The sequence below is a fragment of the Pelophylax lessonae genome (assembly GCF_965119305.1).
Source record: "Pelophylax lessonae genome assembly, chromosome: 7".
Taxonomy (NCBI): domain Eukaryota; kingdom Metazoa; phylum Chordata; class Amphibia; order Anura; family Ranidae; genus Pelophylax; species Pelophylax lessonae.
This window is the reverse complement of record NC_138774.1, coordinates 216,383,400-216,396,352: the sequence shown is the minus strand read 5'-3', so window position 1 is coordinate 216,396,352 and position 12,953 is coordinate 216,383,400. Positions and strand designations below refer to the sequence as shown.

At 40.7% G+C, this 12,953-nt stretch overlaps 1 protein-coding gene across 2 annotated transcripts in view; it reads right to left on the bottom strand.

The window, feature by feature from the left end:
• LOC309559544 (dual specificity testis-specific protein kinase 1-like) overlaps positions 1-12,953 on the bottom strand; it is a 151,013-nt gene that overhangs the window by 27,188 nt on the left and 110,872 nt on the right. For both annotated transcript variants that reach the window (XM_082262845.1, XM_082262844.1), the window contains one exon: positions 3,722-3,770. In XM_082262845.1, coding sequence (XP_082118971.1) covers positions 3,722-3,770 — 49 coding nt within the window. The remainder of the gene's footprint in view (positions 1-3,721; positions 3,771-12,953) is intronic.

The window sequence follows — 12,953 nt, the reverse complement described above, 5'->3', positions numbered from 1 at the left end:
AGTTTTTGGTAAATCTTGGCTGGTTCAACCATCTAATGGTTTCTTACATCTCTCCAATGGCATGATCCCTACCTGTACATCTGCATTGAGCACACCCACAACAGGGTCATACTCTCCATGTTGGATTTTCCATCTTACATTATGGAATATGACACAGCAGAAGGGACTTACAGAGGAGGGAAGGAATACCCGCCCCCCCCCCCAAGAAGCTCAACAGACTTCACCTCCATGTCAAATAGAACTTTAACCAGTTCTGGACTGGAAGGATTTGCCCCCCTTAATGACCAGGCCATTGTTTGCGTTTCGGCGCTGCGTTACTTTAATGGAAAATTGCGCAGTTGTGCAACACTGTACCTAAATAAAATTAATCTCCTTTTCTTTCGACAAATAGAGCTTTCTTTTAGTGGTATTTGATCACCTTTGTGATTTTGATTTTTTACGCTATAAACAAAAAAAAATAAAAAATTATATATAATTATATAATTATATATATATATATATATATATATATATATATATATATATATATATATACACATATATATATATATTTTATATATATATATATATATATATATATATATATATATATTTATATATAATTTTTTTATTTATTTTTTTTGTTTATAGCGTAAAAAATCAAAATCACAAAGGTGATTTTTTTTAGGTACAGTGTTGCACAACTGTACATATATATATATATATATATATTTTTTTTTTTTTTTTTCACATTCTGCTATATAAAACATTCCCCCCCAAAAAAAAAAAAATTAAAATCAAATTTTTCATCCTTTTAGGCTAATTTGTATTCTGCTACATAGAAAAAAAAAATCACAATAAGCGTATTTTGATTGGTTTGCGCAAAAGTTATCGCGTCTACAAACTAGGGGAAAAATTGATGTCGTTTTTATTTATTTTTTACTAGTAATGCGGCGATCAGCGATTTTTAGCGGGACTGCGACATTGCGGCGGACAGATCGGACCCCTAACTGACATTTTTGACACTTTTGGGGGGGACCAGTGACATTACTACAGTAATCAGTACTAAAAATATGCACTGTTACTGTAGTAATGACACTGGCTGGGAAGGGGTTAACATAGGGGTGCTCAAAGGGATAAGTGTGAGCCTAGGGGGTGTTTTCTAACTGTGGGAGGAGGGTCTTGTGAAATGATCATAGACACCTGTGATCCTATATAGGAGGATCACAGGGGCTCTATGATCATTTCAGAGAGATGAACGGTAAGCTGTGTTTACAACAGTTGACCGTTTTCCCTCAGCGGGGAACGATCGCGGGTGCTCGGCCGCAATCTCGGCCGCCAGTCCCGTGGATCGGCATCCCCGCTGCCTAGTGGGGGCGGGAGGGCGCAGTCGGCACTGCGTGCTCGTCCCCGACGTACCCTATGTCCTTTTGTGCAGCTGAGCCAGCCTGCCGCAGTGAAACTGTGGCGAGCAGTCAGTCGGCAAGTGGTTAATCAGGCCTGATCCAGACAAAAGAAAATTCCTGGAATCCTGAAAATCCCTGCAAAATCTCTAAGTATCAAGTACCTCCAACGGTGAGACTCACTCATTATCAGCCCATATTACAGATATGAGAAGAAGCAGCAGCTTCAATTGCAAACTTTTTACATCTAACCAATGGGTGTCTTTAAAAGGGAATTCTAGCCAAAGCGATTATGGCTGCTCTTCCCCTGTCAGTCACAGGAGTGCAGTTCGTTCTGCACTCCTGTGACCCATTTCCAGCTGACAGCAGACAAAAGTCCACTGTCCTCTGATGTCACTCAGCTGTTTTTGAATTTTGAAAATAAGTACTTTTTCTCTTTCACTGATGTGCCCTGATGAGGTGGCACTGATGGGCATTGATGAGGTGGCACTGATAAGGAGGTACTAATATGCCGTACTGATGAGCACTGAAAGGCGGCACTGAGAGGTGGCACTGATAGGCGGCATTGACAGGCACTGAGGAGCACTGATGGACACTGATGGGCAGCACAGATGAGCAGGCACTGACTGGCAACACTATGGGCACTAATTTTGGGCACTGATGGTGGGCACTGTTTTTGAGCTTTTCTGTAATTAGGGCACTGATGATCAGTGCCCTGATTACCTTTTCTAGGCTCCCCTTTGAGGAGGAGCCGCTGATCGGCTCTCCTCGCCACACACTCTGACAGTGTGAGGCGAGGAGAGCCGATAAACGGCACTTCCTCATTTACATGTGACCGGCTGTGATTGGACACAGTCGATCACATGGGTAAAGAGCCAAGTCATTGGCTCTTTACCAAGATCGGGGTTGCGTCGTGTCCTAGCAGCACGGTGCGGTCACGATCGGCACACTGCGCGCCCCCGCAGGCATGCGAGAGAGGCTGTTCTGGTGCGCCGTCATATGACGGCATCCCAGAACAATAGCCGCACCGCTCTACCACCATTTGACGGTGGGCGGCTGGGAAGTTGTTAATGTAGCTTTTACTTCCTGGAATACATCTGCCATTAGCTCAGGCATGCCGACAGCAGGGTGTGCTTAAAGCGGAGTTCCACCCAAAAGTGGAACTTCCGCTCTTTTGTTTCTTCCCCCCCCCCCCCTCCGATGTCACATTTGGCACCTTTCAGGGGCGGAGGGGGGAGGGTACCTGTTTTCGACAGGTACCCTTCCCCACTTCCGGAATACGGTGCAGTCCCTCGGAAGCTCGGCTCCCTCCTCCGCCGCCGAGCCAGTAGGAATGCGGAGCGTGCTTCGTTATGCGCAGTAGGGACCCGCCCGTGAAGCCGCAAGCCTTCACTGCCGGGTTCCCTTACCGGCAATGGCGGTGGCAGCACCCGACAGCCGATGGAAACATGGCAGCGCCGACATCGCTGGACTCAAGGACAGGTAAGTGTCCTAATATTAAAAGTCAGCAGCTACAGTATGTTTCATTTTTGGAGGGGGAGGCGGAACTCCGCTTCAACTCAGAAAGCCCCTTGAAGACTCCTGAGATGTATGACATAATTTGGCCTAGGTCAGAAACAAGGAAGCAACTGAATAAATGTGAAAAATATTTTTTTCAAAATACTATTTATTAATGCGAGCAGCCTAAGGCTTCTTTCACACGGTCCGCCTCCGCAGGCGGATCCGTGTTGCTCAGCGGGGATCGATCCGCGATCCCCGCTGAGCCGGGCGGATGACAGCTCCGTCTCCGCTTGCAGAGCGGAGAGGGAGGTGTCTCAGCACCCGCTGCCCTCTATGGGGGATCGGAGGAGAGTGGACCGCTTGTCTGCTCTCATCAGATCCGCTCCGCTCCGATTACTGAACGGATGGAAAAATAGGGTTTCCATCCGTCCAGATTTCAGCACAGGATCGGATGCGGATGGCAGCGGGTGTCAGCGGAGGTGACCTCCGCTGACACCCGCTGCCCCATAGAGCTGCATAGAGGATCCGATCAGATCCGCCAAAAAAACTGACAGGCGGATCTGATCGGACCGCCCGTGTGAAAGAGCCCTTAGGATTAAAAATAGTTCATCTAGATTGACAGAGTGAAGTTCTGCGTTAACTGTCACTTGCTACAAAGTCTATTTTTAGCTGTGTCTCAGTACTGGAGATTCCTGGTAGTGACACTTCAGTAAAAGGGCCCTTTCATTTATACCCTGGAGACAGTAGTATAATTTTTATAATAGGAGGGGGTCAGCTGCTCCTATTAAAAGCTGGATGGAGCCCCAAAGTCTGCTACATGACCTGCGGAAAATGCTTACCTCCAGAATTGGATAGAGCTTTTCATCTTTGACACATATCCCAAGATATCTGCAATTATTAAAACAGAAAAGGTAAATCACATACAAATCCTACATCATTTCCAAAAGCCATTACATTTAAGCTAAGGCATCACCAATAAGTGTCTGAAAGTAGACCGGTGATAGGATTGTAAAGTATGAAAGAAGAGCGGTGATAGGATTGTAAAGTATGAAAGAAGAGCAGTGATAGGATTGTAAAGTATGAAAGAAGAGCGGTGATAGGATTGTAAAGTATGAAAGTAGAGCAGTGATAGGATTGTAAAGTATGAAAGTAGAGCGGTGATAGGATTGTAAAGTATGAAAGAAGAGCGGTGATAGGATTGTAAAGTATGAAAGAAGAGCGGTGATAGGATTGTAAAGTATGAAAGAAGAGCAGTGATAGGATTGTAAAGTATGAAAGAAGAGCAGTGATAGGATTGTAAAGTATGAAAGTAGAGCAGTGATAGGATTGTAAAGTATGAAAGAAGAGCGGTGATAGGATTGTAAAGTATGAAAGTAGAGCAGTGATAGGATTGTAAAGTATGAAAGAAGAGCGGTGATAGGATTGTAAAGTATGAAAGTAGAGCAGTGATAGGATTGTAAAGTATGAAAGTAGAGCGGTGATAGGATTGTAAAGTATGAAAGTAGAGCGGTGATAGGATTGTAAAGTGTGAAAGAAGAGCGGACATAGGATTGTAAAGTATGAAAGTAGAGCGGTGATAGGATTGTAAAGTATGAAAGTAGAGCGGTGATAGGATTGTAAAGTATGAAAGTAGAGCGGTGATAGGATTGTAAAGTATGAAAGTAGAGCGGTGATAGGATTGTAAAGTATGAAAGAAGAGCAGCGATAGGATTGTAAAGTATGAAAGAAGAGCAGTGATAGGATTGTAAAGTATGAAAGAAGAGCGGACATAGGATTGTAAAGTATGAAAGTAGAGCAGTGATAGGATTGTAAAGTATGAAAGAAGAGCAGTGATAGGATTGTAAAGTATGAAAGTAGAGCAGTGATAGGATTGTAAAGTATGAAAGAAGAGCAGTGATAGGATTGTAAAGTATGAAAGTAGAGCGGTGATAGGATTGTAAAGTATGAAAGAAGAGCGGACATAGGATTGTAAAGTATGAAAGTAGAGCAGTGATAGGATTGTAAAGTATGAAAGTAGAGCAGTGATAGGATTGTAAAGTATGAAAGTAGAGCGGTGATAGGATTGTAAAGTATGAAAGAAGAGCGGACATAGGATTGTAAAGTATGAAAGTAGAGCGGTGATAGGATTGTAAAGTATGAAAGTAGAGCGGTGATAGGATTGTAAAGTATGAAAGTAGAGCGGTGATAGGATTGTAAAGTATGAAAGTAGAGCGGTGATAGGATTGTAAAGTATGAAAGAAGAGCGGACATAGGATTGTAAAGTATGAAAGTAGAGCGGTGATAGGATTGTAAAGTATGAAAGTAGAGCGGTGATAGGATTGTAAAGTATGAAAGAAGAGCGGTGATAGGATTGTAAAGAATGAAAGTAGACCGGTGATAGGATTGTAAAGTATGAAAGTAGAGCGGTGATAGGATTGTAAAGTATGAAAGAAGAGCGGTGATAGGATTGTAAAGTATGAAAGTAGAGCGGTGATAGGATTGTAAAGTATGAAAGAAGAGCGGTGATAGGATTGTAAAGTATGAAAGAAGAGCGGAAATAGGATTGTAAAGTATGAAAGAAGAGCGGTGATAGGATTGTAAAGTATGAAAGTAGAGCGGTGATAGGATTGTAAAGTATGAAAGAAGAGCGGTGATAGGATTGTAAAGTATGAAAGAAGAGCGGTGATAGGATTGTAAAGTATGAAAGAAGAGCAGTGATAGGATTGTAAAGTATGAAAGTAGACTGGTGATAGGATTGTAAAGTATGAAAGAAGAGCAGTGATAGGATTGTAAAGTATGAAAGAAGAGCAGTGATAGGATTGTAAAGTATGAAAGAAGAGCAGTGATAGGATTGTAAAGTATGAAAGTAGAGCAGTGATAGGATTGTAAAGTATGAAAGTAGAGCGGTAATAGGATTGTAAAGTATGAAAGAAAGGCAGTGATAGGATTGTAAAGTATGAAAGTAGAGCGGTGATAGGATTGTAAAGTATGAAAGAAGAGCGGACATAGGATTGTAAAGTATGAAAGTAGAGCGGTGATAGGATTGTAAAGTATGAAAGTAGAGCGGTGATAGGATTGTAAAGTATGAAAGAAGAGCAGCGATAGGATTGTAAAGTATGAAAGAAGAGCAGTGATAGGATTGTAAAGTATGAAAGAAGAGCGGACATAGGATTGTAAAGTATGAAAGTAGAGCGTGATAGGATTGTAAAGTATGAAAGAAGAGCGGTGATAGGATTGTAAAGTATGAAAGTAGAGCGGTGATAGGATTGTAAAGTATGAAAGTAGAGCGGTGATAGGATTGTAAAGTATGAAAGAAGAGCGGTGATAGTATTGTAAAGAATGAAAGAAGAGCGGTGATAGGATTGTAAAGTATGAAAGTAGAGCGGTGATAGGATTGTAAAGTATGAAAGAAGAGCGGTGATAGGATTGTAAAGTATGAAAGTAGAGCGGTGATAGGATTGTAAAGTATGAAAGTAGACCGGTGATAGGATTGTAAAGTATGAAAGTAGAGCGGTGATAGGATTGTAAAGTATGAAAGAAGAGCTGTGATAGGATTGTAAAGTATGAAAGTAGAGCGGTGATAGGATTGTAAAGTATGAAAGTAGACCGGTGATAGGATTGTAAAGTATGAAAGTAGAGCGGTGATAGGATTGTAAAGTATGAAAGAAGAGCTGTGATAGGATTGTAAAGTATGAAAGAAGAGCAGTGATAGGGTTGTAAAGTATGAAAGTAGAGCGGTGATAGGATTTTAAAGTATGGTCAATCAGATTATTTCCATCAGTAAGTTAGCAAGTTGTTCCAAAATCCATAGCAAGCCCTGGAATTCTCGGTTTTCTCTTTCTGAGTTTAATAGAAAACCTATGTTTTGAGAAATACAGAGGCAGTCATTGGGGACCCGTTCTAAAAATACTATCTGCCTGGCCGTCCCTGGCTCCAGTATAAACAAATCTGTAGATCTGCAGCAAGTGCAGTTCAAACTTCTAATCTGTAGATCTGTTATGGGTCAGTCTCAAAACATGCGGAGGATGCTGGATCACAATGACAGAAAGGTGACTGGAATTTCTCTAAAAAGGAAAGGACAGCAGTAGCCACCTACTCAGTACAGAGACAGAACAGGCAGTGAGATGGAATGGCTGCTATGAATATATACAGGATATAACAAAAGTAAGTACACCCCTCACATTTGTGTAAATATTTTATTATATCTTTTCATGCGACAACACTGAAGAAATTACACTTTGCTACAATGTAAAGCAGTGAGTGTACAGCATGTATAAGGGTCCTTTCACACGAACGATCCAATCAGATCCACTTGTTAGTTTTTCAGGCGGACCGAATCGGATGCCCCATGCATCCCTATGGGGCAGCGGATGTCAGCGGTGACACCCGCTGATATCCGCTTCCGATCCTATCCGTGAAATCTGGACGGATAGAAACCCTATTTTCCATCTGTCCAGCGGAACAGATCAGATGGGATCAGATGAGAACGGACAGGGGGTCCGTTCTCACCCGATTCCCCCATAGAGGTCAGCGGGGACCCGACAGCTCCATCTCTGCACACAGAGCAGAGACGGAGTTGCCATCCGCCTGCTCAGCAGGGATCGGCGGATCGATTCCTGCTGAGCAGAACAGAATCCGTCGGCAGATGCGGACCGCGTGAAAGGACCCCAACAGTGTAAATTTGCTGTCCCCTCAAAATTACTCAACACACAGCCATTAATGTCTAAACCACTGGCAACAAAAGTGAGTACACCCCTAAGTGAAAATGTCCAAATTGGGCCCAATTAGCCATTTTCTTTCCCCTGTGTCATGTGACTTTTGTGAGATTCTGCATTTACAAACTCTGGATAGAAATATGATTTCTACAACACACACTGATAAGACCACATTCACACTGAAGCGGCACGACTTCGGGGCGACCTGTGAAGTCGCGTGCAGCGTGACTTGCAGACTTCATAAAATGAATGTCTATGCAAGTCGCCTCCAGGTCGCCCCGAAGTAGTACAGGACCCTTTTTCTAAGTCGAAGCGACTTGTGTTGCTCCTAGTAGAACCATTCCTGTACTACACTATGGACCGCGACGGTGCACGACTTGTCAGGCTGACCAAGTCGCCTGACAAGTCGTACTAGTGTGAATGGAGTGTAAGTGTATTATTATTAAAACAGAAATAAAAGCAAAACTTTTTTTTTTTTTCATTTTGGATAGTGTAAGGGAGGGTTATAACCTTGGGCAGGTCTTTTGCCATCTGTGTCCCCCATAGGGGAGATTTTCCTTCACTTCTTGTCCCTCAGCCAAAACAGGAATGAGAGGAAAATTCCTGGTTGAAAAAAAGACTAGAGGGCTATTAAAGTAGAACTTTAGGCAAAACTTTTTTTTTTTTTTTTTTTAATTTTGGATAGAGTAAGGGAGTGTTATAACTAGTGATCGACCGATATCATTTTTTATTGCCGATACCGGTACTTTGGTCATCGCATATCGGTATTGGCCGATATTTTCGTACATTAAAAATGTTTTTTTTCTTTTCACAGGTACTGTTGTGGAGGGATCTGGGGGTCTAAAAGACCCCAAACCCCTCCTCTGCACTTAAAAGCATTCAAAATGCCAAGTTTAGTTGTTTTAAATGCTGTCATTTTTATTAATTTGGCGCCGAGTACCCGGAAGTGATAGGCGGCCATGCAAGATGGTTGCCCGGGTCTCCCGGTGGGACGGGAGACCAGGGCAAGCCGCAGAAGGTGGAAGGAGGGGGGGGTATCCCCTCCCGCTCCTTGTAATGACAGCTGAGCAGCTTCTCAGCCGCCTCGGTTGTCATTACAAGACAGCCAACCGTCGGCTATGGACGCCGGTACCAGGGTGATGCCTCTAGCTGCAGGCATCACTCCGGTAAAAGCACTTTCCGAAATATCGGTAACCCTGGTGACCGATTCCGATATATCGGGGAAAGTGCATATCGGCCCTCAATATATCGGCTTTGCCGATAATCGGTCGATCTCTAGTTATAACCCGTCAGATTTTTTTTTTCCGCAATCTGTGTCCCATTGGAGCGAATGCCCTTCACTTCCTGTCCCATAGACAACAAATAGTGAGAGGAAATCCCTGCAAATTAAGGAAATCCCTTGGGAAACCCCAGGTCACCAGAACTAGTTTCCCCTTTGGAAGATCTCCTCTTGTTTTCTGAGGACAACCCAAAATCTGTGATTTTATTTTACTTTCACTTTCGATGAGAATGGTAAACAGGCAAATAGAGAGGGGGAATCTCCCAAACAGGGGAACCACCAGCAATTAAAAAATCTGACAGGTATTCTAATCCACCTCCACTCTAACCAAAACTAAAAAAAAAAAAAAAAAAAAAAAAAAATTGCCTTTAGTTATACTTTAACTTTTATTACTTTATTACTTTTGATCTCATGTACAGTCTTCTGTCAACAAAACATTAAAAGCCAATTCCATTGAAAATGTATCTACATTTTGGCTAGAGTATGGAAGACTTTTGGTTGAAGTTGGCCTTTAAAGTATAACTAAAGGAAACTTTGTTTTTTTTTTTTACTTTCAGATACAGTGTAGTGGGATTAGAACACCTGTCATGTTTTTACTGTCATCTGTTGTACCATTAGGGAGATTTTATCTTCTCTATTTATAGGCTCCGTGAAGACGTCAAGTGACGAAACTAGCAGGGCGGGACCAGGACGCTGGACACCACCGCGCATGCTTGATTGGCACTCATAGCTTTGAATGTGACAGCCAGAGGCGAAGAGCACAGATACTAGACGCTGGAACCCTTCGTGTCAGGCGGACACTTGCCCTAATGTGAGTTTTTAGGTTTACTTTTAAATAAACGAGGAATGTTTTTTATAAATTCACGCTATGTAGATTTATTCTCCCTCCTTCAATGTGGTATATCCCTATCTGCTCCTATGAGAATGTGTGTGATGGGGCCAATACATAGACCGTGATCTGCTTGCTGGAGTTACATATATAAAAAAGGTGCATTAGCTGGTTTATGATTTTACCAGCCACTCCATCTGGTGAGTCAGTTTGGGGTGATTGGTGAAAGGAGCACACCGGGTGTGGTTTTGGCACACTATATTTCACAGAAGATTAGTTGCACAGAACTTTCTGCACTTCAAATGAATATTTTTGGGACTTTATGAAGTATTTTGTTTTACAGACATTTTTTGTGATTTTTTTTTATATGTTTAATTATTTTTAATGTTTTTTTATGGATATGAAATGTTTGTTATCCCACATTGATTTCACAGATTTTTTCACAGATATGAACTGGTTTTTATAACATTTTTATCTTACCCCTTTTTTACATATTTTTGCACTGATTATTATAGAAAGTTTTTTCTTTTCACTATTATGGATTATGCACTTGCACTTTTCTGTAAGATATTATAAGATATATATGATGGGAAGGTAGATTTGCACTGATTTTACAGTTTGTTGATCCATCTTCTCTATTTGTCATGTTTACCATCATCACCAAAAGTGAAAATACTCAAAACGTGGATTGTCCTCAGAACAGTAAGAGGGGACACTAGTTCTGGTGACACACTTGGATTCCCTCACTTTGGGACAGAAGTGAAGGGAAATTTCCCCAATGATACACAGAAAGCAAAAAAAAAAAAAAAAAAAAAAACTGAAAAGGGTTTATAACCCTCTATTAGGCTGGCCATACATGGGTCGAACTTCGAAATAATTTTCTTTTGAAAATCTTATCTAAGAATTTTCATTCGAATATCGCACCATTAGTGGGCCGCAGCAAAGGCCGATTTTCTTGCGGTCATGGAATTTGAGTGATCGGACATGTTGGAAATTTTTTTAAAAACAAACGATTTTCTAATCAATGATGGGAGAATCGTGCGAGAAATATAATCAAAAAAAAATGTTCATGATTGCAAGAAAAGAAAATTCCTGGAAAGAAAAGAAGATTCCCAGGCCGCGAACATGCTTTTCTGTAGCAATTCAAGGTGAAATTGAAGGCTTGGTTGGTCGAATTTCAAAATCAATGGTGGGATCATCGAATCACAAAATGCACAAAATTTCTGATTTGAGAAAGAATGTTCTTTCAAAATTCGACACATGCCTTATGCTAGCCATACAGTTTGCGCAGCGCTTTACAATTTGAGGGAAGACAGTACAGTTACAATACAATTCAATTTTGTTTAAAAAAATGTGTTCGATTTTCTAATCCTTAGTGTCAAATCGATGTTCATTTTCGACTGCAGTGACAGGAAGGAAAACTTTGCTCGATCCACAAATTTTCGGGCAGTGTATGTGGTTATCGCTCAGAAATTACATTCATTTTAAAATTGAATGTAAAAAGACAATTTGTCCATTCATCGAATGTTCAAAGAATTTTTTGTATAAATCTATAAGTGTATGGCCAGCATTACTCTATCTTAAGAGGAATTAAAACAAAAAAAAAAACATTTTCCCTTTAGTTCTACTTTAACATGATTATAGTTCCTCTGCCTTGCAGTAGTCTTATTCTGCCACAAGATGGCGACAAAGACACCAGCTAAATTATCTGTATTCAACTGATGTCAGCAATGAGTAAAAAGAACTCTCTCCATGTAAATAATTCTATATCTAAACATTTGCCTGAGGGTTATGTGCTGGAAAATCCGATTCTGAAATTACCCTAATCATTTACATGCTGATCTGACAGAAGGGGAAAGAAGAGCAGCGTCAGTGCAATATAAATAGATTTATCCACACGTAAAATGTTTTATTTATATACGGCGCTGGATATTCTCCACTGCAGGAAGAAATTTTCTTCCACTAGTAGACGCAGTCCTGCAGATGTAGTAATAAGTGTTCTATAATGAATTGCACTGGGCACTTTGGCTTAGTGGTCAGCACTGAGGTCTTGCAGTGTCAAAGTCCTTGATACTGAAAGATCCCAGTGCTGACCATTCAGCCAAGAAGATCCATTATGCCGAGATCTTAATGTCGGCATACGTTTTGTCAGCTACATTCAAGTGCAAATATATGTGGTCACCGCAAGCTTTATCAGGATGTCCTTAATTATTATTAGAGGTATTCACCCCTTCACATCTAATGGTAAAACAAATCAAAATGCCCAAGCACAATTTTGCAACTGTTCGTAAATCTGTACATTTCATCACAACTACTTTGTGCTACCGAGTAGATTATACCTTTTTTTTTTTTCCAGGACAAATTGTGCTTTTATTTGGTGGTAAATAAATATAGATATCTCTGGATTTTTTTTTTAATCCAAAAAAAACGGCCAAAAATAGTAAATAAAAAAAGAAAAACATTTTTTTTTTCAATGTTGCTTTATATTTCGTGTTATTACCATAATCTACCACCAAAGAACAACCCAAAATATCTTCTCCTGCTCCCGACGATCGTAACAATACCATGTGTGTATGTTACAGTCAGGTCCATAAATATTGGGACATCAACACAATTCTAATCTTTTTGGCTCTATACACCACCACAATGGATTTCAAATGAAACAAACAAGATGTGCTTTAACTGCAGACATTCAGCTTTAATTTGAGGGTATTTACATCCAAATTAGGTGAAAGGTGTAGGAATAGCACACTTTGAAATGAACTCTGGACCTTTTATCTGCTCCTTGTAAATGGGATAATGAGGGAATAACACAAACCTGGCCATGGAACAGCGGAGCAGCCAATTGTCCCATTACTTTTGGTCCCTTAAAAAGTGGGAGGCACATATACAAACTGTTGTAATTCCTAAATACCCTCAAATTAAAGCTGAAAGTCTGCAGTTAAAGCACATCTTGTTTGTTTCATTTCAAATCCATTGTGGTGGTGTATAGAGCCAAAAAGATTAGAATTGTGTCGACGTCCCAATATTTATGGACCTGACTGTATTTGTACCCGTAGTACAGCCCAGAAGCAATATTGTGCATTTTGCTTTTTTTTTTTTTTTTTTTTTTTTTTTTTTTTTTGTCCTACCTAAAAAAACACACCAACACAGATGGTAATTTAAAAATAAAAAAAATCCTGTTCAAAATATACTGACCCTGACTCAAACACTAACCCTGGCACTAAACCTAGATCTAAGTATTTTTCTTTATTTTTTATTTTATTATT